Here is a 25,819-nt window from a genome sequence, read left to right as displayed (position 1 = left end):
CTTGCACAAGAGTGCGCGTGCAGTGTAGATGCTCCACAAGTTTTTGCGCAAGAACAGCTGTTCTAGCGCATAAAGCCTGTAGTGTAGACATAGCCACATAGTTGCCTCAGCACCCCAGTCTGAGATGAGTGCTATCACAAACCTAAACACAAGAACCAACAAATTCTATGAACAATATTTTTGGATTAATTGCACAATCCTGACAAATGTGTTCCTATACAAATGATTTTTTTTTAAACAGTAAATTGTTATCAATATGCAATCATGATATAAATTCCAGGGGATAGAAATGGTGTCCCTGGCCTCTGTTTGTCAGAGGCTGGAGATGGATGGCACGAGACAAATCTCTTGATCATTGTCTTCGGTCCACCCCCTCTGAGGTACTTGGTGCTGGCCGCTGTCGGCAGTCAGGCTACTGGGCTAGATGGACCTTTGGTCTGACCGAGTACGGCCATTCTTATGTACTTATGTACCCATTTTCATTTTCTTCTGTGAAAATGTATTTGCCATGTCCAGACTCTTGTTTCTTGTCATCACAATGTGTATTTGGAAACAAAATCTTGACTGCAAGATTAAACTAGCAAGCCCACTTCACATAACAGAAAACCAAACAGTGGGGCTGTGGTATCTTGCAACTTTGTAGTAACAAGACATTTCCTTTCATGAAATGCTCCATTTTGATCCCAATTATACATTTTTATCCAGTTCACAAATCAAAAAGCAAATTCTACCCTTCTTCCCATCTGCATATCCACCTCCCCTCAAAAAAGAAACTGAGAATCAACTGTTTCGATCTATTAAAAATTGTTACATGTAATGAAAAAACCCCACATATGTGATGCTTGGCAAAAACAATTTCTACTGAGTTGTCACCAACACGCATGTAGAAGCCTTTTCTAAAGTCAGCCCAGTATATACAGCATTTGCTTGACGAGGACTTCCTCGGGGGTCTCATTTAGTTACTAAAATATTGCTCCATAAAAGTGGCCTAAGACTACTTTAATAGAAGACAGAATTGTAATCCACTTATGTCAACAGAACAGTGGATTTAAGCAAAATCCTTCTTGGTCACATGGTTTACCAGCAAATGAGAAACTGCAATGATAGTGTCATACTTAAAGAAAGCCATATAAAAAGAAAAAGACAACTCAGTTCTTTATTCGGAAGTAAAGGAAAAGTCTTGCTGATATATGGAATTGGTTTTATAATTATAGTTATATTCAGATTTCACAGCTGATGAGAGATTTAAGATTTTTTTTAAATTTCAAACAATAGAAATTTGTAATGTTTTTATTTTAAAATAAAATCTAAATTACAAGAGATTGCATACTGAAGATGAACAAAACAAAACTTTTTCAGAGAAAAATTAAATAAAAACCCTAAATCACTAATAAGGCAACGAAAAGACATGCTCCTTAGCGGAATATACATGACAAATACGGCAGAAACAAAATATATCTTGTTGTACAAAAACTTATTAAAATAAGGTTTGGATTGGGGCCTACAGTTTTGAATGACCACCAATAGTTACAGTCTAATTCTTTTTTTTTTTTTTTTTTAAGATGTCATCTTTCTATCCAAATAATTCTGCAGAGAACTAATGAAAGTGCCCATCAAAAATAAGAATACACTGACACCATAATAAATAATCTAGGTTACCTGCCATAGCCACATTTCCAAATATAGTGTATCAGCTAGCTTGGCAAAAAGCAGCATGCACAACAGTAGCAGTGATGAGTTTAACTGATCTTCCTCCTATAATGCTGCTGGCACAGAGAGGATTTCTTGTGTCAGGCTGTGAATTTCTGTTCTAGCCACACGAATGTTCCTTTAATGAGTTAGAATATGCTCACCCCTCTCTTTTTTTAACAGTTTTTGAAATAATGAACATGAGACACCTCTATAAAACATTTTTCCCTGAAAATGTTTGTTTGTAACAGTTTCATTTTAAAAAATAACAGCCTAAAAACAGAACATGGAAGGGATCCTCAAGTCCACTAGTATATGGTATTCTAGGGCAGTGTTTCTCAAACCGTGCTCCGTGGAACCCCAGGGCTCCGTGAGGCTGACAAACTGGAAACGTTGATAGGTACAATACTTACAATCAGCGGACCGCTGGAGCTCCGCATAAATTTTTACGCATGTAAAGGGCTCCAGAGCCCACAAAGTTTGAGAACCGCTGTTCTAGAGCATTTCTGTATCAAAGCAGTAGAGACCTATAGAAATATACACTAAGTTTCCATGTCAAGCTCTAAAATAAGGACATTTCAAGGATCGAGACAATGTTCCAGGACAGATTAACTGTTGTAGAGTGTTCAGTCACTGGGACATACTGATGGAGAGTAGGTAAGGGCACAACTAGCAAAATTAAGGTTCCTACAGCCAATGAAAGGGGTCTGCAATACCTATTTAGGAGTTTTGACTGTTCATTTTTTCCACACTTATTACATCTTATTGAAGTGAGAAAAAATATGTTTAAATGTTTGTGACTAATAAAGGAACACAAAAATCAAGCAAGTCAATACAAATTTATAGTTTTCAAGAAGAAATCAGCCCTGTGTGTTCTTACTGTGGAAGAAAAGAATGAACGTAAGTGCAAAGTAGGGGGCTGCAACCCTTGCTCACTACACTCCCCAACCCCCTGTCAGCTAGAGAGGATCTGGTCTCAGCCCATCCCAGCCCTGGCTCTCCCCGCCCACCCCGGGCTGCAGGGAAGGGCTGAGCCCAGGCTTTTTCTCACCCCTCCTACCGCCTGGCTCTCTCCTGCTCCTCCCCCCATAACGCCCCTTCTCCCCCCTCCCCCATCTCTCTCTCTTGCCCCTTGGCCCCTGGACTGTTCTCACCCCTCCTCTTTCTTGATCCCCTCTGCAGCTGCTGGGGAGGACCTGGCCATGGCACACCAGCCCTGGCTCTCCCACTGACATAGGGTGTGTGTGAAGGGGGCTGGGGTGGGAGAAAGGGGCGCATCTCCCACTCACCTGGAGCACTAAAGAGGGGGAGGCCTTGTGGCTCCTGCCCCTTAGAGGGGGATAGGGAAAGGCCATGTGTGGCTCCTGGAGCTATGCAGTGTGCAGCTCGCAGCTTCTGCCCCCCTGCTCCTGCAGGCACTGGAGAAGGGGACAAGCTGCATGGCTCCTGGGGCTGCACAGCTTCCGCCCGCCCTCAGAGCACTGAGAAGAGGGGAGAGGAGAGGCTGTGCAGCTCCCAGGGCTACACAGCTCGCGGCTTCTGTCCCTGCAGCCAGAGCACAGGGGAGGGAGGGAAGGGCAACATACTACCCCAGCCTCCCACTTACTTGGAGGGCTATGGGGGTGCATTGATATACACACACGCACCCCGCATATGGGCCTGGACAGGATGCAGCCGGTAGGGCTGCAGGCTAAGAGGGGTGAGTGGGGAAGCCTGCTGGCAGAGCGACGAGAGGCCGTTTCCAGGTGGGGGGGGGGGGGGGACATGTTCTGGGCTTGGAGTTGCAGGCACGACTACCCAGAGTGATGTATGATATCACTCTGCCATCCCACAGGAAAAAAAAATGTGTATATAGAGATTGATAATACAACTCAAGACTTTAAAAAAAAATCCTTTAAAAATTGGAGAAATATAATTAACTCAATTCATGATGATATTAAAGCCGGTGAGACTAGATCATTATGGATACAGAAAAATAGGTTCAAAAGACAAAATTTTCCTCTGAAAAACTTCAGTAAGGACATACCACAACTGTATGCAAGAATTACATACAAATCTCTAAGTTCTCCAACGCTCCTTTCAAACTGCAGGTAATGCAACAGTAGTCTGACTCCAAGCCAGCCATGCAGTTAATCATTTATTTATGGATTACAAACATCAAACAGAATAGTTAAACCATAACTCCTCTTTCAGAATATCCCTTGGCCTACTGACTATTTAAAAAAAATTAAGAATGTTGAAAAATAGTTTTAGTATGCAACAGACTCCTAAAAATGGTCAAAAATAATATCATGTATTGAATATTAACACCAATGGGACAGATTATATTTCAATGTGTATATCATATAGGAATATTAATATTAACATTCCAACTCAAACAAACATGTGATATTAAAGATTCAATAGAAACATATATACGATACATCGCTTTAAGGTAGCTGCACAGCATTCTTTACGTGACCATGAATTCTAGCTTTTTACTCAACAATTTTGAATTTCTGGAGTAATATTGAATAGATGTGACAATACATACACTGGAGTTCAAAGTACTTCTCCCTTCATTAATTTATACCTTGCCCAACCCCAACACAAAACAGCTATTTTCCTAAATACTTTCAGACTCATGAGGTAAAAAACCCACAAGGTTTTAGTCAGTCAATAATACCCCCTACTATTACTCAATTTGCTAAGTCACTGCAGTTTATGGCAGATCTGCCTAGTTAAGAAAAAGCATACAAGACTATGCCAGATTAATCAGGTTCTGGCCATTAACACCAAGAATCCTCTAGGTCCAAACTGCAACTCAGTATTAACTTGTCCAGACAAGACAACAAATAGATAGCAACTGTCTATGGTATTTCTCAACAATTTGACATTTCTGGAAAATGCTCCAAAGATGGGGACACTTGCATAGCACATTTAAGGCCTTTCACCAGCCTCTATGGTATACCATAACTTCAAGCTTGCTAGAAAGCTGCAGTTCTATAACACTACACATACAGCAACTCTGTTGTAAAACAGTGAAACATGGGCACAGAGGAAGACTAAAGAGCACTGGATTGACATTTTTTGATTCTCATCATCTTGGTCAGCTGCTCTACATTAAGTAACAAGACAAGATTAGAAATGAGCATACTTCAAGCTGAACCCAACCACCTCCATCAGGCATGGTTTGGTTTTGGCAGCTTTCTTATTATTATTATTAGGATGAAAAGTCCAACAAATTCCAAAGTGTGTTTACCAAGGAATATCACTAAGCCCAGAAATCATGTAGTCGCCAACAGCTTTGTTGGCACAGTAAGACCATCACTGATGGATATGGTGATTGGATATTCAGTTTTCCTCATACATTTAGCTTGAGATCTAGCTAGGTGGCATTCAATCTGCAAGGAGGCTATGTCCCTTTGTGATCTGCCATAAAGACAATGATGATGAAACCAGTGTAAAATTCTTCTCGATAGTGTATAATTTGAGGAATACAAATATTATGACAATGCTACATAAGTAAATACCAGTTTTACCCGGGGCTGGGAGCCAGCAGTCAATCTCAGCTCAAATCTTGCTTTAGTTGGTTAACTGGTAAAACATTAGGTAAGTCTAACCTTTAACTGGTTAACAGTATAAGCTTCTATGACACTGCCATAGGTTGACCACCTTCAGGAGCAAGAAGTAGTTTAGTCTCCATTCTGATGTAGCAATCAGATTCTTTCCCAAGGTTGCCAAACATGGGAACCAATTGTGGCAACTATGGTAATGGTGTCAGTCCATGGAAACTGAACTGAGACACACTCGTTTCACACAGACCATCCAACAACTTTTGGTCACTACTGACCTTGACTTGATATTCATTAACCTACAGGTGGAAATCCCTTATATCCATTAAGAGTTCCTTAAGTCATCAATTCCTCTTGATATTTGCTTTTTTAAAAGATGACCTGAAAATGAACACATCAGTGTTCTCTGAAAGCTGAGCAGTTGGGCGGCCATCCAAAAGAGATTCCAGTGCTGCCCAGCTGATTAGCAGAGTACCCACAGTGGGCAGCATGTGTTTCTACTGGTGATGTACATCTGCACATGTCTCAGTGTACCTAACAAAATTTATTCCACACACAGATGGAAAAAAATTAGAAGGAACATTGCTAAGGATATGCACAAGAGGTGCTGTTTGCACCTAACCCTTAATGGACAGCACACAGATTATTAGTAGGAACTAGGAATGCAAAATCCCAGTTTACCAATTAGCCATTACATTTAACCAGTCAACTGCTTACCTTGGCTCTCGTGGGCAGAAGGCCACTCCAGCCCATTCAGGCCGTTAGTTAATCAGTTGCCACTTTTATCCCTAGTAGGGACTATGGATGTTAAATTTAGATCAACTAATCAAACTCCACCGACTACTCAATTTACCGGTAAGGGTATCTCTGCCTTTGAAACATAGAAAGAGCCTGCCAACTCTTGCTACATTTCAAAGGTGGAAGTGCTGCAAAGAACATGGGGCCAGCAGTAGGCTGCTTGAGTCCCCTGCTTGCCCCATGCTCCCCGCAGTGCTTCTGCTCTTGAAATGTACTTGCTACATTTCAAAGATGGAAGTGCCACCAGATCCCTGCTGCGCTCCTGCCCCCCTCCCCTGAGACGGTACTGGGGGAACCTGCTTTTATGCCAGCTTCCGCTCCCACCTTTGCTGCCTCTCTCAGCAAAGAGGGCGGAAGCAACTAGTCAAGTCACTAGTCAACAATCCGATAAGCATGAGCTTATCAGATAGTTGACTAGTCGCTTACAACCATAGCATAGACCTACAAAATTAATGACCATGAAAAATGCATCATAGACCATGAAATTGTTTCTTGTGTGTGCTTTAACACACTAAAGATTTCATAAGAAAGACCAGTGTTTCTTAAACTGGGGATCCAGGCCCAAAGAGGAGGTGCAGGGGTTGCAAGATTGTTTTTAAGGGATTGTGACACCCTTTACTTCTGTACCACCTTCAGAACTGAACAGCCGGAGAGCAGTGGCTGCTGGCTGAACATTTAACTCTGAAGATAGCACCTGCCAGCAGTGGCAAAAAGTAACTGTGGCAATGGCTGGGTGGCTGGAGAGTGTGATAGCTGCTGAGCAAGAGCCCATCTCTGCAGGTAGCAATGCAGAAGTAAGGATGGCAACCTCTCTATTACTATCCTTACTTCTGTGATGCTGCTGTGATGGCTCTGCCTTCAAAGCTGGGCTCCCAGCAAGCAGCCGTTGCACTACAACACCCCAGCTCTGAAGGTGGCATGGCAGCCAGCAGTAGCATAGAAATAAGGGTAACAACACTGCAGCTTCCCCCCATCACAATAACTTTGGAGCCTTCTCTTTTTGCACAAGGACCCCTACAATTACAATACTGTGTAATTTCAGATTTAAATAGATGAAATCATGAAATTTACCATTTTAAAAATCCCATGACTGTAAAATTGACCACAACGTCCCGTGAATTTGGTAGGATCTTTGCACTTAGGTTATGTGGAACTAGAAACAGTTCCAAAATACAGTGGGTAGTTGAGATAGTCTTTGAGAGAAATTCCACCGGTTTAGCTTTCAAGAAACTATTCTGCTTATCATAGGAAAAATATAAAAAAGATGAATAAAAATAGATTACTTAAAAACAAACAAAAATTGGATTTTTTCATTTAAATTGAGTTTTGATTTTTGAATAAAATCCAATTGCAATTACTTTTTAGAATACCAAGTTTTGTGTGTCATACGCTGAATTCCATTTGTATAAGTTCTGCTAAAATTTTTAGCCAAAACATAACAAATTTACCAGTCAAGAGAAGCTAGAAACAATACCAATACGGTATGGGGACACAAATAAAAACCGGCAAATTTATTTCAGAACAATCTCGTTTGATTACTTATTTTCAGGTCAAAGTGAATCGGGATGCAATAACATCAGAAAATTTGGTTAATCGGTGCAGATATTCATAGGGGGCTATGTCTAGACTGCCCCTCTTGCGCAAAAATATGCAAATGAGACAAAGCGTGGAATATTGCCGTGCCTCATTTGCATAATTAATGGGGCTCCGTTTTTGTGCAAGAGGCTTTTGCACAAAAACCCTCTCTTGCACAAGAGCCGTTCTTCCTGAAAAAAAGAGGAAGAACGGCTATTGCACAAGAGGGGGGTTTTGAGCGAAAAAGGAGCCTCATTAGTTATGCAAATGAGGCATGGCGATATTCCACTCTTCGCCTCATTTGCATTTTTTTTGCACAGGAATGGGAAGTCTAGACATAGCCTTATGGCTTAGGTTTCCCAGCATCATAATAAGATCCTGTTTTAAGTTGTTTATAACTTTGCCAAACTTTTACCAGTAAGGCAAATTTCCTAGGTCATGAGTCTGTCTCATGCTACATTTTCCTTCAAAGTTGCAGCTGAAACCATTCAATTATTCAAGAGAATAAAACTGTGGCAAAAGATGTTTTAAAGAATTCTTAAGTCTTTTCATTGAGAAATTAGCAATTCCAAGCTTTGGAGCAAGAACTTCTTGGTATCGGGACTGGTGTCAGGGATGTGCCTTTTGCCATTCCCATGATAATCTGCCCACATTTGGTCATGTGATGAGTCTTTGAAATGTCTCAACTTACATATGATCAACCGCTAAATTCTCAAAAGACTGTGTGTACTGAGCATGCTTCAGCCCAAGACAAAGGGGACTGAGAAGGATTTTCTGTGCACCTGATGGCTGCCAGGTTCCACTGTGAAGTTGGAACTGAGAGTAGCAAAACAGTCTTCTCTGTTCACAATACCCTTCCTGCTGGTGCTCAGGCTGCAAGAAGCAAATGGAATATGGTTCGTGAAATGAATACAGAGGAGTTGGGAGAGAGGAGGGAAGGAGTTAAGGTGGAGAGATTGTAGAAATCAGAGTGGGGGGGCAGAAGAGAGGTGAAAGAACAAAAGGAGAGAGTGGAGAAATGGAGGCATGCAGCAGCTGGGGTGAGGTGGATTGCATAAAGCAGAGGAAGGGGTAAACAAATCAGTGAGAGGGCTGGATAAGAGCAGAGGAAGAGTAGGAGTAAGTGCAGGGGTGTGTTGAGGGCTGCCCAGGAAAAAAAAATGGGAAAAGAGCAAGAGCTGGAAAGTGGGAAATGAAAAAAGTAGATAAGGATTGAGACACGTTGTGGTTACAGAGGCAGAGGGATCCTTTCAAAATCTGGTACCATACCTCAGGAGCCAAATTAAGGTTGCAGGAGCAATACTGATTTGGACACCTGAGAACACTTTACTTTGCACCTTAGTATTTTTGTTCAATGTAGTTTTTTAGATGTAATGGAAATAACGATATTAAACATACTACTCTTTAAAATGTATTTTTAACAACAACAAAAATGTAAACACCTGGAAACCTGGTCTGGAAAACTCAAGTAGCTCTAATAAGTTAACTAGTAAAGGAGAGAATCAGAGTTAAATTCAAAACCATTTTGACTATCAAAAGCTGTATCACATAATAGTAGGGGATTTGCCATCACTAGCATAAGGTTGAGGATATTGGTCAAATATAAGAAACATTGCACTGCTACTGCTTTCACTGTACCTGGTCTGAAAAGAAAAAAAAAGCCTTAAGATCAAACTAATGCTTTTCATAGTATTACATTCACTTCCTTGAAAGTGTTGGGGGGGGCGCGGAGAGGGAAACCTTGTACAATCCTTGAAGATCACCAAATTTCCATTTTCAGGTATGTTAAAATATTTCAGCTACAAAACAACTTATTGCAGCATAATTTATGTCACTCAGGGGTATGAATAAACGACCCTCCATAGTGAAATAAGTTACACTGACATAAGCACCAGTGTGGACAGTGCTATGCTGACAAGAAAGCTTCTACTGATAACACAAAACCACCTCTGCAAGAGGCAGTACCTACTATCCAAACAGCTCTCTTCCTATAGCACAGAGCCTCTTCACTGGATGCATTGATTGCGTAGACATGCTCTTACAAGCAACCCCCTTCAGAAATCAGCAAATGAAGTTACTGGAATCAAATGCATTTTTTAAAATAACATCAGCCACAAAGAGGGGAGATCTATATATGTGTTCAGACACAAATTAGTCAATTCACAATTTTCTACCTGGCTTTTACCAAACAGAATAATCCCGTCTCAATACGACAATTATAGTTCCCAATAATTGGGCCTCAAAAGGTATTTGATTAGCAGAACATAGGCCAATTGTAATGAAGCAGAAAGGTGTCTTGACAATACTCTGACTTGCTATGTACAAAATACCCGTAAGTTTTCCCTCAAAGAGCCCACAGTAACATCACTAATAAAGAAATCTGGCATTCTAAGATTAATGAAGTCTGATTGTATTCATTGATAGGATAGAAATACTGGCAAATCTAGCATCTTGGTCAAGGCTTAAGAAGTTTACCACACATTTTAAACCACAAAACTCTTTGAAACATTGGCGAGTGAGGAGAACCAGCCATGTCTAAAGCAATACCTCTTGATTCCTACAATACTGGCATTTTCTACAAGATGCTATCCCCAGATGCCACTCAGGAAGACAACACTGCATTAATCAATATTAGGGAAAAATAATGTTTTGGGTTTTTTTCCTAAATTGATGTGCCAGCTTTTTGGGGGGGAGGCAGAGAGAGGATAAAAGAAGTTGTGTTTTAGCTGTTTTCCATTTGTCAAGGAACAGGAAAGGTTTCAGGTCAGGGCAAAGGGGGCGGGAGAACACTAGACATGAACAGACAGAAGGGAAAAACTACAGACTTACCAGAGAACAAGCATCAAGGACAAAAACTGAAAGGAAATATAACTGTTGAAAAAAGGAATTGATTAAAAAGATGCAAAAAGATTCTGGAAGCAAAAAAAAAAAAAAAAGCTTACCAACAGAGGACCTAGATCATATGAACAGAGAGTGACTGAACATCTATTGGACAAATTCAGTTCAAAGTTGCCTAACGGACAAGTAAGGGCTGTTTAGGTTAAGAAACTCTGCTTGTGGATAAACTCTGCGAAAGAGGTACAGCCATGGGAACACGGGAACAGTTCAAGCTGAAGAGAAGCAAAGAACAGGACAGCAAGAGTGGAGTTAAACTTATGCGAAGGAAAAGTAAAGTTGATTCTTCTCTCAAGTGGCACAGTATCGTGTAATATTTTGTTCTTAACATAAACACCACATTCGGTATTAACCGCAAACTATGTACAAGCTCAAAAAGGCTAAACATTTAAAGTTCTCTCTTTTGTCTTAGTTTGTCTTTCCTAACAGCATCGCCTAGCTGGGTCATCACACTTTTTTCTTCAATCATTTATAAATGAAGATATGTATCATTTCCTCTCTCTGCCTCAGTCTCTGCACCTGTAAAATGAAATTAAGTGATTTACCAAAGCTCATGCAGCTGGTCAGCAGTGCAGCTGGCTATATAACCAAGGTCTCTGACTCCCAAGTCCCAATCCACTGGATCATGTTGCCTGCCACCATTAGCCATTACAATGTTTTGGTATACAGGCAGTCCCCAACTTACGCGGATCCGACTTATGTCAGATCCGCACTTACGAACGGCGCTTTTCTCACCCCGGAGCTCACGGGTGGCGAGTCGCCACACGTGTCCTCCAGGGCGAGAAAAGCTTCTCCCGGTCTCCCTGGTCTGCTGGGGGGGGGTCCAGCAAAGCCGCTGGACCCCTCCCCAACAGACCAGGGACACCTGAGCAAAGCCCCCGCCTGGGCGGCTTTGCTCCTGGGCAAATGAGCAAAGCCGCCCAGCCGGGGGCTTTGCTCAGGTGTCCCTGGTCTGCTGGGGGGAGGGGTCCAGCGGCTTTGCTGGACCCCCCCCAGCAGACCAGGGGGACAGGAGCAAAGCCCGCAGCGGGATAGCCCGGGCGCGCCTGGGCTGTCTCGCTGAGGGCGTGCTCCAAGGCTTTGCTCTGCATCTCCCTGGTCTGCAGGGAGACGGGGAGCAAAGCCGTGGAGGACGCGGGCAGTCCCGCCACCCGCGTCTCCCTGGTCTGCTGGGGGGGGGGGGGTGCAGCTAGTGCCCCCCCTACCCCACCCGACCAGGCTTTTCTTGCCTACGCCTGGGGTAGAGCAGCTGAGGCGCTGCCGGGCTGGTCCCGCAGCGCCGCTCCTCGGCGCTACTGTACCAACCCGGCAGCACCCCAGCTGCTCTGCCCCAGGCATCCTGATTCAGCCGCTGCTGGTCAGTTTCAGCAGTGGCTGAATCAGGACGCCTGGGGCAGAGCAGCTGAGGTGCTGCTGGGTTGGTCCAGTAGCGCCAAGGAGCGGCTGCACTACTGGAGCAACCCAGCAGCTCTGCCCCAGGCGTTCCCAAGTCAGCCGCTGCTGAAACTGACCAGGGGCTGACTACAGGAAGCCCGAGGCAGAGTTGCTCTGCCCCGGGCTTCCTGGAATCAGCCGCTGATCAGTTTCAGCAGCAGCTGACTTGGGGACGCCTGGGTTTCTTAAGCTGAATCCGTATGTAAGTCAGAACTGGCGTCCAGATTCAGCCGCTGTTGAAACTGATCAGTTTCAGCAGCGGCTGACGCCAGTTCCGACTTACATACAGATTCAGCTTAAGAACAAACCTACAGTCCCTATCTTGTACGTAACCCGGGGACTGCCTGTATAGTGCCTACCTGCCATTATACAAAATGCACCTTCTATCCACAGTCTATCTACCACTTCCAAAATACAATTACCCACAATATATACATCTCAATCATCCAAACACAGATATAACCTTAACTCAAACTCAACTAGAGTAAAATCACATCCTGATCGAATAGTTTAAACAACTATAAATGTATGAAAATTTTAATGTATTATATGCAAAAATGAACACTGCCTGTGTAAACTAAATCTGGCTCCTTGACATCACTTTTTTAACAACAGTGGAACAAGCCTAAATAAGCAACAGTGTAAAGCTTAATATTTAATTGGTTTAAAATCTGTTTTAAATGTACAATTCTGTGAATTCTATACCATGGATCTAGTAGGGAATATTTCATAATTCCAATTGCATATTCTTTCACCAAACAAATACTAAACAGTGCTGCCAATAAAGATGCATTCGTCTCATATATACAGACAGACAATATATGTTTTTTCCTTTTGGTTCACATAAATATAGTATTCGTGACTAGAAAGAAATTTGGAAAATTCAGATCTGCATCCAGTCTGCAGCTCAGTTCACCTTTACTTGGATATGCCAGTATTTTGATTCTACATGCTTACATTTTGGCTGAAATCCTAAAGCTATCTCTGGCTCTGCTTTGACAGGCAACAGGGTATGTTTTTCAATTGTGTTAGCTGAATCCAATTAACACAATTGAAAAGCCCTGTTAAAATGCAGGCGAGCATGTCTGAAGTTGTCATGTTACATTAACGCAACTAAGCTAACATGACTGATAAAACACACCCTTAAAGACACATCATTTGTGTATTTGTAGTTTGCTGAATGGATGACTAGTTTAAATTGGAAGCCAGATGTATGGATAATATCTGAAACATCATTCATCCAGATACCTACAGTAGCTTCTTTATATTATGTTTTTATTAAAAAAAACCCTAAAATATATTTAGTATATAGCACAATAAATTTTAAGTATTTTTCTTAAAAAAAAAAAAAAAAAAACACAACAACAACAAAAACCACACATTAGTAAAACTGCTTCTCTGTAAAAATACACATTTCTCTACTAGGTGACCTTAATGAGGAAAAATGCTCCTTCCCTTTCCTTGTCAATAACTGAAGGCTAAGTCAAGTTATCATTCTGAAATGTGGACTAATCATCATAATCTTGGGAGCAGAAGAGGGGAAAGATGTGTTTATTTCACATGTAAAATGGTATATTTGTGAAGAGCAGAGTCTGCCATTTTACTCTGGAAGAGATAATAGTGGTATGAATTCATCTTTGTATTTCTTAAATGGTACAGGCAGTCCCCGGGTTACGTACAAGATAGGGACTGTAGGTTTGTTCTTAAGTTGAATTTGTATGTAAGTCGGAACTGGTACATATTGTAGGGGAAACTCTAGCCAAATATTTCTCCAGAGCTCAGTTTTATTCTCCCACATCTCACTTCCCTCAGTCCTTTATTCTCAAGCTGAGGTGTCTGCTGAGAAAAGCTGCTCCGCGTCTCCCTGGTCTGCTGGGTGGCGGGGGGGGGGCGGGGGGGGACTCTAGCTTCGCGTCTCCCTGGTCTGCTGGGGGGAAGCAGCTAGTGCAGGGTTGCCTCACCCCGTTTGTAAGTAGGGATCCGATGTAAGTCGGATCCATGTAACCTGGGGACTGCCTGTATTTTATAGTCTAAACTAATCCTCTTTGAGCAGGAAAGGAAGTTGTAGAAACAGCTTCACCATGGCATCAATATCAGTAGCAGCTTCAGTACTGATTTAAGCAGGTTGCAACACACAGGCCCATGAAGATGTAATACCCCTGCAAATCAATCAATTCAAAAGATACTTAAATCATTCAGTGTATTTTAAGCTGCTGGGCTTAATTCTGCCACACACAAAAAAATAAAATACAAAAACCCCATAAAAAGTCAAAAAAGATGGCAGAAGAGAAAACAAAAGGAGTGCTTAAAACAATACAAACCAATGTTATATTATTGATAATTGAATCTAAGCCTCCTCCTGCTCACCTCTCTATGAAGCAAGAGACTCCCACATACCAGCAGAAACAGAGCTGGATCCAGAAAAATTGAAGTATGGGAGAATTATGGAAGGCAAAGAGGTAAGGGGAGTTGATTTAAACTCTTTTTTTTTTAAAATGTGAACTCTGATCAAAGCATTCATCAAAACATCAGGGAGAAGTCAAGTTAAGCATTTTGTTTACTTTCATTCCACCCTTGCTATCACTTTTTGGAGGGAGGAACAAGAAGAGGAAGTTGATGTAACTGCCCCCAGTTTTCATAAAAGTGAAGAAAATGTCATACCTTGAGAGCATATACACAGGGATTAAAACAAAATACTCACACATAACTGCAGGACAGGGAGTAGCAGGTAGGTGTGGGGTGTAATGTTTTTCTCTCCTGCCCTGGCAAGACAGTGAGTGGAAAATAGACAAGCAGCAAGTGGGAGAGCTGAAGTACATGTGATGAAGTACTGTCATCCCACCTTCTCTTCTCCCCTCTCTCAGTCAGTGAAATGAGTGTTTTCTTTTACCAAAAGGACAGTGAGTGGGATGCACAGGAGAAGAAGCAAAATGAGAAACAGAGAAGTGTGGTGATACCCATAAGAGTAAGGGGTGGAGTGGTGGGTGAGGGACTGAGGATTGCAGCTCCCCCAGGAGAAATCTGATGTTAATAGGAAAGATGAGAAGGGAGAAGCTACAAGTGGGTGTCAGGCACAGACAAGAAGAGGAAGGCAGGGTGGGTGGGAAGAAGGACCACGACTTATGCCAGCAGGATAACAAGTGGGAGGCAGGTTTTCAGTACCAGAAGAGCAGGCTGCTAGGAATGGGATGCTCCCAGCATAGGAGACTGGATGGTGAAAGTTCAGGCGGTGAAGCTGCTCCCGCACCCTAAAGGGAGGGAAAGATAACACGCAGGGGCCCAGGAACAATTTCTGTAGTGGAGGGGCTCAGACCCACTGAGGCAAACTGCAAGCCCTGGATATAATGGAAACCACTTCAAACCAGGGAGTGCTGCAGCATCCGCAGCAGCACTAGGAGAGACGGGGGCGGCCGCTGAGGGGTGGAGCGAGGTCAGAGTTGTGCCGGAGGACACGGGGTGGCGAGGCCTGGGCGGGCGCGGAGCGGATGGGTTCACCGAGAGCTGCTGGGGGTGGCCCCTGCGGGACACAGATAATGGGAGGGGGTAGCGCCCCAAACCCGCCAGCGCGTGAGAGGACTGCCCCCCCCCCCAAAAGAAGAGGCCGGAACGGCCGGTGGCTCCCTACCTTCCGCACGACCGCGACGGCTCCTTCTCTTGGAAACGGCGCGCAGCCGCCCGCGTTTCTCTCACCGGACACCGTCCGCTGCCCGGGAAAGGGGGAGGTGGCGGCCGAGCTAACCCGAGCCCCACACTCCCAACGCCCGGCCCGCCCACTGATTCCACCCCGCTACCTCCATTGGCTGAGCCTTACCCACACAAAGGGCCCGCCCCCAGCTCTGCCACAGCCAAGGCATCTCATAGGCCGCCCCTTCCCCGCCGCCCCTGTCGCTCACCCACTGGGAGTGGCGGAAACAGGGACAAGGGGCGTGGCTACTCCCGATTGGCGAAAATTCACCCTACCACTTTCGATTCCTATTGGTTGAAGAGGCCTACAATCCTCTCGATTCGAGTACCTGATTGGTCTTCCTCGACACAGCCACGGTAGGGTGCGCGCAAACCTGTTCTAGTGCGCGTGTGATGGGGAAGGGTGGAAGTTAGCGCTGTGGCTAGGATCCTCATTGGTCGGCTGGAACGTGGGCGCCGTGCCCTCGCGACGCTAACGCAGCGACGGAACGCAACGCCTTGGTCCGATTCCCAAAATGGCGCCGCGCAGGGAGCGAAGGTGTTGTCGTTAGTGGCCTCGCAGTGCTGCGGGGGGTTCGCGCGCTTGATTTGTGAGTGTCTCTCGGTGGGAGTGTGACCGCGTACAGAGTGGGATGGGGCGGAGGTGACGAGGGGCTCTGGGGTAGGTATGCGCGAGGAGCGGGATGCCGTGGTACGGGACTTCTGGGTGCTGAGCGAGGGTCGGGACGCTGAGGAAAAGGGGTTGCGATCGTGCCGGGGGGTGCTGTGGCCAGGCGGCTGAAGAGGGAGGTGTAAATTGAGATCCCGGTCCTGAGGCAGCGGGAGATTTGAGGCGGGGGGTGGGCGTAGCCGTGGGGCTGATTCGGAGTGGTTGAGAGCCGAGTGTCCTTGAGGGCCCTGGAGCTGGGGAGGGTCCGTGTGAGAATAGGGTGCCAAACATGGCTATCGGGCCACTCGACCTTCGCGCGTTGTTTCTCCAGTCTTCAGTCTGGGCAGTAGCCCGCCCCTTCTCCCCCATCCCCCGGAAGATTGGTGTCATAAAAACGTAAAATTTGTCCTTCGGTTCAACTCTGCTAACTGCGTTACACGTAGGAAAAGGCTAGTCGAGACCGTACGTTGGATTAAATCAGTATTTGCTGTATGTGGGGCAGGTGGTAGTGTGATCTTTCCTAAGAAAAGTTTCACTGTAAACTAGCTTGTTTGTGAAAGTGCTGTATTGGGGAGGTAAGGAATGAGCTCGTGGTGCCTGCTAGTCGTTGTTGTTTTTGTGATGTAAGAAGAGACTTTTAAAAATAAAGCTGTTAGTTTAATGTTCTTAAAGTATTCCAATTACCGACTTTTGTCTGTTTTGGTTTTGATGAGAAACCTCTTGAAACAAAGGAGGGAATTCCATACAAAAAAAATGCTGTACTCAATATTTTAAAATTCTGCAGGTTTTGTCTATAAATGTGGAGTCTCCAACACGGTAGTGGAAAACATAGCCCAGTAGCTGTACAGAGGCTGGAGATCACCCTACTGCTCCCTTTTCCCACAACACTGTGGTGAAGCTGCACCCAACCTTGACAAAACACAAAGTCCAACTCTGCCCCCAAAACACCCTGGCGTCCTGGCCCTCTGCATCAGGTGCACCAGCTATGCAAGGGCAGATGCAGAACAGTGGGATCCAAGTGTGCAGAGGCTTGATGTGGAGAGGTTCAGGTGTGGGAAAAGAGGATTTTGGGTGTAGGCAGCTTAGTTGAGGGGGGAGTCCAGGTATGCAGAAGATCTGTATGCACAGTGGGGTCCAGTGTAGGGCTGTAATAGTGTAGTCAATTAACCAATAAGCAAAAGTTTATAGGTTAATGCTATAGGCCCCTTGCATTCCCGCCACCCGGCCAGTAAATTTTTTAGCAGGCTGGCCAGCAACCTGGCTCAATCCTGGCTCACACTGGGTCTGGGACCTACCCCTCTTGCGGCTCTGCATTAAAAGTGTATCAGGAGCTGGGTGGGCAGGCATCCCGGCTCAGTTTTGGCTCATGCTGCGTCCAGGAGCTCAGTGATCCCCTGGACAGGGGCTGTTGCCTCTGTATCAGAGGTAGCAGCGCAGGGTGAAAGGCAGCTGGGCCAGGAGGGGAGATGGTTTCTAAACTGGCTCACCTCATGGACCAGCTCCCACCTGGTGCTCCTGCACTGCTGCCTTGGTCCCAACTCTGGGGCTTCTATAGTCCCCGCACTGCTGCCCCGGCCCCACTTCCGGGGACTATAGACTAGTTGAGTAACTGATAAGAATTCATGAATTTAATAGACTGTTCAACTAACCGATATTTAACATCCCTAGTCCAGTTGCAGGGGCATAGGAACTTTGCAAGGGGATCCAGATGAAGATGATTGGGGCTAAGAAGCGGATTCTGGGTGTTGGAAATTTAGCAGAGGTGTCCAGATATTGGGAGAGTGTGGATTGGTACGGTGGGAGTCCAGGTGCAGCTGGTTGCAGACCTGGTCTGGGTGCAAGAGGCTTGTGGGGTGGTTCATATGCATAGGAAGTGGGGTTCATTGGACTGAGAGTTCAAGTGAAGGGGTTGCACGGGGTAGTCTGGATACAGGAATACCCACAGTCCAGATACCGGAGGCAGTGGGGCTTGGCACGGGAGTCTGACTACATAAGGTAGTACTCAGTGTGGGGGGACTCCAAATGTAGAAGCTAAGGCTTGGCAGAGGAGAGTCTGGGTATTGGAAGGGAGAGTGTCTTGATGCACAGGGTTGTCTGTATGGGGAAGAGGGGTCATGACTCTGACCCAGCACCAGCAAGTGACTGGACTGGGCTGGTTTTGAAAAGACACTGACATTTAGGAAAAAACAAACAGTCTGGAGATATGCTCACTTGATTCCCTGAGACTGAGAAGTAAGTCTTACGTTTGTAAGACCTTTATGCATGTAGGCCTGTTCTTGTTTTAACATTTTTCTCTGATTGCTGCATTCCTGCGGAGAGAGAAATAGGTTGCAATGAATACATATAGATGGCCAAACTCAGCTGGGTCTGCAGAGTAATCATAATTGGTGCCTGGAGACACTGTAAAAGAGAGGTGAATCAAGAACAATGAAGGCACAGTATCTGTAATTTGACAGAAAGTTCATGGAGGAGGGAGCTTCTGCTAACCCTCTAATTTACCTAGAAATTCACAGGAATCCATTGGAAACTGAAGCACTGATTTAATTTGCTTGTAGGAACATACCTTGCTTTCTCAGTGTGCTACCACATTCTGCACAATATCTTGTTTGTTGGTGGTTTTAAGACATGGTCCCATATGGAGTGCATTTTAGTAATCTTAACTTTGAGATGACAAAAATGTAAATGAGGCAAGATCCATATGTGAAAATGATTAGAAAGCAGCAACCACCAGATCAGTTATCTGATCTTCCTGTGGCATCTAGGAATCCAGTTGGACCCCTAGATTGCAAACCTGGCCAAGCTGTCATGGCATACACACTAGATCAGGGCTGGGTGAGAGACTGTTAGCAGGCCAAATCTGTCCTGCCTAGCCCTTTTATCTGGCCATGTGGCAGTTCCTGGCCCTGCCCCATGATGCATTGTCTGGGAACTGGAGGTGCCCTTTCAACTGCTTCTATTTAAAGGGCTTGTGCCTTTCCTGTGGCTACCAGGCAATGCGTTAGGGGTGGGGCTGGGACCTCTGAGCCCTTTCAACTGCTTCTATTTAAAGGCACTGCTGCATCTGCCCGAGGCCCCACCCCCTTTGGCCCACAACCACTTAAACATTTTTTGAAGTGCCCCCCCCTTCAAAAATTATTGCCCATTCCTGCCCTAGCTCAAGTGAGCAAATATTGTACAGTAACTTACTTGCCCAAGTTTTGCTAATTTTGTATTTATACATTCTTTTAATTTTCCATTTGCCTGCAGGCTAGGGAAATACAGTGTATATGAAACCTGAACTTCTCACAAATGAAATATCTTACCAAATAAACTTTTTGCATCGTCTTTATGTAGCAATTAATTAACAATTTAAAATGGTTTCCCTTCTTTCGGGTATCTTTTCATTCTGCCTTGTGACTTGTCTAGCGTATGTATGCATAGTGAAAATATCACTTATCTCAGGATGAAAAATGATGGTTTATTGCAGTTTTTTCTGATTATTTTTTTTTATTATTTTGAAGCTGCTGTCTGAAAATCCATTGTCTGAAAACGTATCAAGCAGGAACGATTGTACTTCAATAAATGAAGGAGAATAAAGAAAATTCCAGCCCTTCTGTAAATTTGGCAAACCTGGACCACACAAAACCATGTTGGTACTGGGATAAAAAAGATCTGGCACATACACCATCACAGTTAGAAGGACTTGATCCAGCTACTGAGGCACGATACCGCCGAGAAGGAGCCAGATTCATATTTGATGTAGGAACACGTCTAGGACTGTATCCTTTTGAGTTGATATTTTTAGCATATGCTTGTAGCATTATCAATTAGAAAGTCTCAAAAAAGTATACAAAGAGGGTTATTGTTTGTTTGTTTGATTAATTTGCAAAGTGTAGTCTTATTTCCAAAGCATCACTAAAATTTTTAAATTAAATATTTTTGATGTTTAATGTTCTACTTGAACATTTTCTTCTGTTAATTAAGTCCTAGTTTACGCACCAAATGAAATACAGGTTGAACCTCGCTAATCAAATACAGCTTGAACCTCTCTAATCTGGCACCGTAGGGACCTGACGAGGGCCATGAATAATTAACTGGTTAACCATTAAGGGTGAGGTTTACCATAGGGATGTTAAATTTAGATTAACTAATCAAATAGTCAATGGGATTTCCATTACCAACACTTACAATGCTTACTGGGCTCTAAGAAGACAGGGGTAAATTAAAGCTAAACAACTGCACAGAACACTGAGAGCCAGGACTGGTGGCTGTAAACAAATTTTATGGGACCATGGGAAACTTGGTCACACCCATGATAAATGGACATCTGGCTAGCTAAATTCATGCCGGACCACAGATGTTGGTGGACAAGAGAATGCTGGACCAGAAACGTTCATCCTGTATCTTAACTGATAAAATGACAACATAAAGGAGAAAAAGTGGCCTGTCAGTCATATGGTGGTTGAAATTAAAAGCTTTGGGTCTTTTCCTTCAAGGCTCTGTTTAGGCATGTGATTCAGTTTATATTTTTTCTTGTGCATTTTGTCCAAATTTTCTCTCCTAACTATTCCCTCTACATGGAATTACTTTCCACTTTTGTATTGTATACCAATAATCCTTTTTCTAATTAGCTCTAATTAGCAGCTACATCAGCCCTTAATCACATGTTAGTGGAGAGTTAACGGGAGGCAAAATCCACCTGTCAGCCACAGGGGAAGGGAAAGCCTTTCTCTTGGCTGTACTCCCAGGCTGAGTTGAAACAGTGGTCTCAGTACCTCCATTATTTGCTTGGTTGTTGCAGTCATTACATTCCAAGGCTCCTCCCAAGGCCTGCCGCTATTGCTGGCTTTTCCAAGCTTGGTATGGAGCTTAAGCTATGCAAGTGACTTTTTGTTAGGAACCCTCTGTACCAGGATGAACTTGACCTTGATTCTGTAGCCAGGCCTTTTACACTATTCTAGATATCTACTGGTCAGAGCAGACAGCTTGTGGTGTTTGTTTTTGTTTCGTTGTTTGTTTTTTGGGGGGAGGGTTGGTAAAACATTACATTTGCTTTCAAAACTTTAAAAATAAATATCAGATATTAGAAAATCACTCCACTTATTTGTTCAAAATAGGCTTTTTCTCTGATTCTGCTTGTGTATTGTATGTTTTGAACTTGTATTATACTGTTTAAATCCTTATTGTGTAGCGTAGACACTATGACACTTTGGCAACTGGAATAATTTATTTTCATCGGTTTTATATGTTTCATTCTTTTAAACAGTTTCCAAGATATGTAAGTATTTACAGCACTGACTTCTTAATTCCATGGTTGCTTTAAGTATGGAATATTTAAAATTGTGCCAGCTTAGGAATGTTGAATGCCTCATTTATTAAATAAAGCCTCATATTTATGAATTATTATCTGAAATGTCTTCCCAAAAATATTATAGTTAATACGTATTGTTTCTTTAAATGATTAAGCTTTCTGTTAACATTATTATGCTTTCAGAATTACAGAAGTATGTCAGAAACCAGATAATTAAAATATTACAAGTTACAGTTTCATGTATAATTACAGTTTCATGTAGAAATAAGGCATGCTTTAGCCACAAGTATTACATGTTTGTTCTGCTAGTCTCCATGTAATGAACATTAAAAGTTTTATTTTCAATATAAAGGCTCCAAATGTTTTCTAGAGTAAGTAGGAATTGCTGTTACAATTTTGTTACAACAATGTCATTCCCAAGAAAGTTAAACTAACCTGCAAATCACAGTTCATTAAGTCATCAAAGAAACTACGTGCATAATTTTAAACCCCTTTGTGTGAGGCATTGTTTTTATGCCAAGTTAAAAACCTCTGGTTGTATTTGTTTATAAATAAAATGCTAGTTAATGGGCTGTCTTCCAGAAGGCTGTACTGTATTTACTTTGAAAATGGAAAAGCTAAATTATGTGTGTAATCATTGCATGAGCTTCTATTAATTGTTCTCTGAGAAACAGACTCTCATAACCTGGTTGTTGAAACTAACACTTAAAGCATAATTTTTAATATGTAGATGCAGCATTGTCAATGTAGACTGACTGACAGAATTTTCTTTGTTAGGTGACTGGAGCCTGCTGTCTCTTCCTGGCAGGAAAAGTTGAAGAAACTCCCAAAAAATGTAAAGATATAATCAAAACAGCCCGTAGCTTACTAAATGATGTGCAGTTTGGACAGTTTGGTGATGATCCAAAGGTAAAATAACATATTCATGCTTATGATTCTTTTATTTAGCTTTTTAATAGAGTTAATAATTGTACTAGGGATGTTAAATTGCGGGTAATTGACTAATCGAATAGTTGATGCATTTTGCATCAACTAGTCATAGGGTGTGTCTGCCTTTGAAGTGTAGAAACATCTCTAGGGCTATTGCTACACTTTAAGGGTGAAAGCACCACATGGAGCCCAGGATCACCTGGGGAGTCTCCTGCTGACCCTGGGCTCCATACTGCACTGCTGCTTTGAAGTACCCTCTTCTTTCTCCCCCGACCCTTGCTGCCTCTTTCTGATACAGGCAGCAAAGGGGCGGGGAGCAACTAGTCGACAAACTTGTTGACTAGCCAATGAGCATTTGCTTATTGGATAGTCAGCTAATCTGTCACATCCCTAAACTGTACTACATATTTCTAGGCTTTATTTCTCTTTGGAGATAGGAAGAAAGTTGGATTCTCATTTGAAAGGGCACTGTCATCTTCATTCTTCAAGTTAAATAAATAAAGCTAAAATTTAATATGGAAGACAGTAGGGGTGAGAGTGGGGGTTTTCAGTCTCTCACTGTGCTGTTGGTGGTTTTACTTTCCTGAGCAATAGGAATGTTAAATTTAGATTAATTGAATACTTTATGGGATTTCCATCTACTATTCGATTAGTCCGATGATGCGCAACCCATGGGTCTGCCTGATAGAAGCGGCAAGGGGGGGAAGCAACTAGTCGCATCACTAGTTGACTAGTCACTTACATCCCTACTGAGCAGTGCTGCCTATCTTTCACAGTTTATTTAGCAGTCAGCTCTGCCATTGCATTTCCTGTGATAACTTCAGTTTTCTTAGTTAATACTCAGCTGTCATTATCACAGGTCAAGGTTTTTCAAAAATGACTAGTGATTTTGGGTGCTGCAGTTTTGAGGGACCTATCTTGAGGTATCTTACAGGGGCTCGATTTTCCACAGAGTGTTCAGTGCTTTCTGTAAAGCATGCTCCTTTAAAGCATCAACATGGCTATGCAATAACTGCTGTACCTAAAATTGCTAGTCACTTTTCATCATAGCCAAAGTGTATCTCTTGTCATATGCCATCCCAGATGTAGAGCAGCTCACTCCAAATGGAGTTTAATCTGATGTAGATGTATTAGGTAATGAGGTGCAAGAATAGGGGTGAGAGAGAAATTCAGTTGCTTCATCCACTGAAGTAAATATTTGGTAAATAACCCTAAAAGTTTAAGAATATTTAAGAGACACTAATAGATTGAAGCATAGTTAGTCTCAGTAATAATTCATTTGGGTCAATTAAATCGCAGAATGATAAAATTTACTGTAGATGATTCAGCCTATTGAAGATCAGGGGCATGAGTAGTAGGGAATAACTGAAAAAAGCTATAAGGGTGACTTAATCAATTTTATAAATACCTGCATGGAAAAAGATAATGTAGCAGACAAAGGCATAATAATGTCCAGTGGTGGGAAGCTGTAGCTAAACAAATTCAACTGGAAATAAGGTCACGTTTCAAATGTTTGTGAATAAAAGAGGGAATTGTGGTTGGTTTGTCATATTGTCTAGGAGGAAGTCATGGTCCTGGAGAGAATCTTATTACAGACAATAAAGTTTGATTTACAAGTGGAACATCCGTATCAGTTTCTTCTCAAGTATGCCAAACAACTCAAAGGTAAATATAAAAAGTTGTATTGCTGAACAGTATTCAACAGTTCTTAAATAGCACGCTTAATCGGTACTTCTTTAAAAAATTTTAATGTACACACCAATCATTCAAGAGAAGTATTAACCATATTTCCCAGAAGGAAACTGGCACAGAGGTTGTGACTCCCGAGTTCACAAAGTGAGAAGTAATATAATTTAGGTAATCTTAGTTTTCAGGCCTGAATTCAAACCTTTATTTTAAGTTGTTAACGAGATCATGTTACTTTTCTTAGGTTATCACTTTGGATTCAAATGATTTACATGCTAATGGGTTAAGGGTTTTCTTTTCATGGCCAGGTATAACTTAGAAACTTACTTGATACTTTTGTGTATGGGCCCCCCCTACAGTTTTTTCAAAACCCCAAAAATTCAGTGCAAAAGGTAAATGTTTTGGGGAACTTGGAGCATATTAAAATGTCAAAAGGTTTACAGCCATAACACATCAGTTAGAGCTCATATACCAGAAAATATTATAATATTCCATATCATTTTTCTAAAGGAGTCTTTCCTTTTATAATAGTTTATAAAACTAAATATTTTGAGCTTTTTAGTTAAGTAAACTTTTTTTGTTTCTCTCTTTCAGGTGATAAAAACAAAATTCAAAAACTGGTTCAAATGGCATGGACTTTTGTTAATGACAGGTAAAAATGTTTCCAGTCTTTTAAATATTTCAACTAGTTAGCGACACTTAGTTTATTTTGGATTCTTACCTCTTTCTCCAATAATACAGCCTAAGTATTTATCTCTCTTTGTGCACATTCCAAAGACTGCTCATGTTTGTCCGTGGGTCATGCGTTTGACCATCCTCCTTCTGCCCTCACTCCCAGGTTTTTAACTGAAAGAGGATTCCTCTTATTCCAGGATAAGACTTAGATCAGGAACTTTAGGGGAAAGCTCAGACTTTCCTTCCAGCTCATACAGTCCAACTGAGGCCAGAAAGGAAATAGCCAAACCCCAGACTCTCCCCCACCTCTCCCCAAAATGTCTTGGCCTGGAAAGCGGTCAGTCCAGAAATGTAGTCTGTGCAACATATTTTATATTCTTTGTAGTGCAGTGCAGTAAGCAGTGTTTATCACAACAGACAACACTTGGGGAAAGAAATAAGCAAAATAGTCAATTTTACCTTTAAATCAGCTGTAGCTGAACTGAATTTAATTATGAAAGATGATTATGTAAAAAATAGCTCCTTCTTAATAGATGTGGTCGTATGCCCATTGAGTCATTTCTGCAAACCTTAGAGCAGGGGTTGGCTGTTGTACCTCGGTGTTTTCGTACCTCGGTACCTTCGGTGGTCTGGACTGTCAGTGTCGTCTGGTCAGGGTTGTCCTGGCGCGTTCCTGACAGGACCTCTACTCCATTGGTGATAAACTTTCGGCTGCGTGCGTAACAATCAATACTCCCTTTATCTAGAGTGTTAGACCCCCGTGCACTTGGGTCAACACAGAAGATCTCTGAGAGGCCCCGGAAACGACAGATGCAGGCAAGGTTTGAAATCAGTCGAGCAGGTTTATTGTCAAATGCGAAGCTCTATCAGTTGGTAACAGAGATCAGTACAATGTTACACCACTGGGCACACTATGGCCCGCGTTGACAAGGTACCAACACCGGGCAGGCCTATTGCCAT

At 42.9% G+C, this 25,819-nt stretch overlaps 2 protein-coding genes across 6 annotated transcripts in view; one reads left to right on the top strand and one right to left on the bottom strand.

Moving 5' to 3' along the window:
* Positions 1 to 15,730, bottom strand: part of SETD3 (SET domain containing 3, actin N3(tau)-histidine methyltransferase) — a 73,647-nt gene extending 57,917 nt beyond the window's left edge. For 2 of the 3 annotated variants that reach the window (XM_075926603.2, XM_075926602.2), the window contains exon 1: positions 15,571 to 15,730. The gene's annotated coding sequence lies outside the window, so the exon portion shown is untranslated. Of the gene's footprint in view, positions 1 to 14,646; positions 14,671 to 15,570 lie in introns of those variants that run through there. The other variant, XM_006123762.5, reaches the window with a different exon arrangement.
* A 326-nt stretch (positions 15,731 to 16,056) lies between these two features.
* CCNK (cyclin K) overlaps positions 16,057 to 25,819 on the top strand; it is a 31,623-nt gene continuing 21,860 nt past the window's right edge. Inside the window, exons 1-6 of one of the 3 annotated variants that reach the window (XM_006123765.5) lie at positions 16,057 to 16,219; positions 19,779 to 20,036; positions 21,454 to 21,535; positions 22,346 to 22,477; positions 24,058 to 24,163; positions 24,779 to 24,836. In XM_006123765.5, coding sequence (XP_006123827.1) covers positions 19,840 to 20,036; positions 21,454 to 21,535; positions 22,346 to 22,477; positions 24,058 to 24,163; positions 24,779 to 24,836 — 575 coding nt within the window. In that variant the 5' untranslated portion in view covers positions 16,057 to 16,219; positions 19,779 to 19,839. Of the gene's footprint in view, positions 16,220 to 16,271; positions 16,291 to 19,778; positions 20,037 to 21,448; positions 21,536 to 22,345; positions 22,478 to 24,057; positions 24,164 to 24,778; positions 24,837 to 25,819 lie in introns of those variants that run through there. The other 2 variants (XM_006123766.5, XM_006123767.5) reach the window with 2 other exon arrangements.

Source organism: Pelodiscus sinensis, chromosome 5 (genome assembly GCF_052426305.1).
Source record: "Pelodiscus sinensis isolate ZL-2025 chromosome 5, ASM5242630v1, whole genome shotgun sequence".
NCBI lineage: Eukaryota > Metazoa > Chordata > Testudines > Trionychidae > Pelodiscus > Pelodiscus sinensis.
The sequence above is the reverse complement of the archived record's forward strand: the minus strand, read 5'-3'. Positions and strand labels throughout refer to the sequence as shown.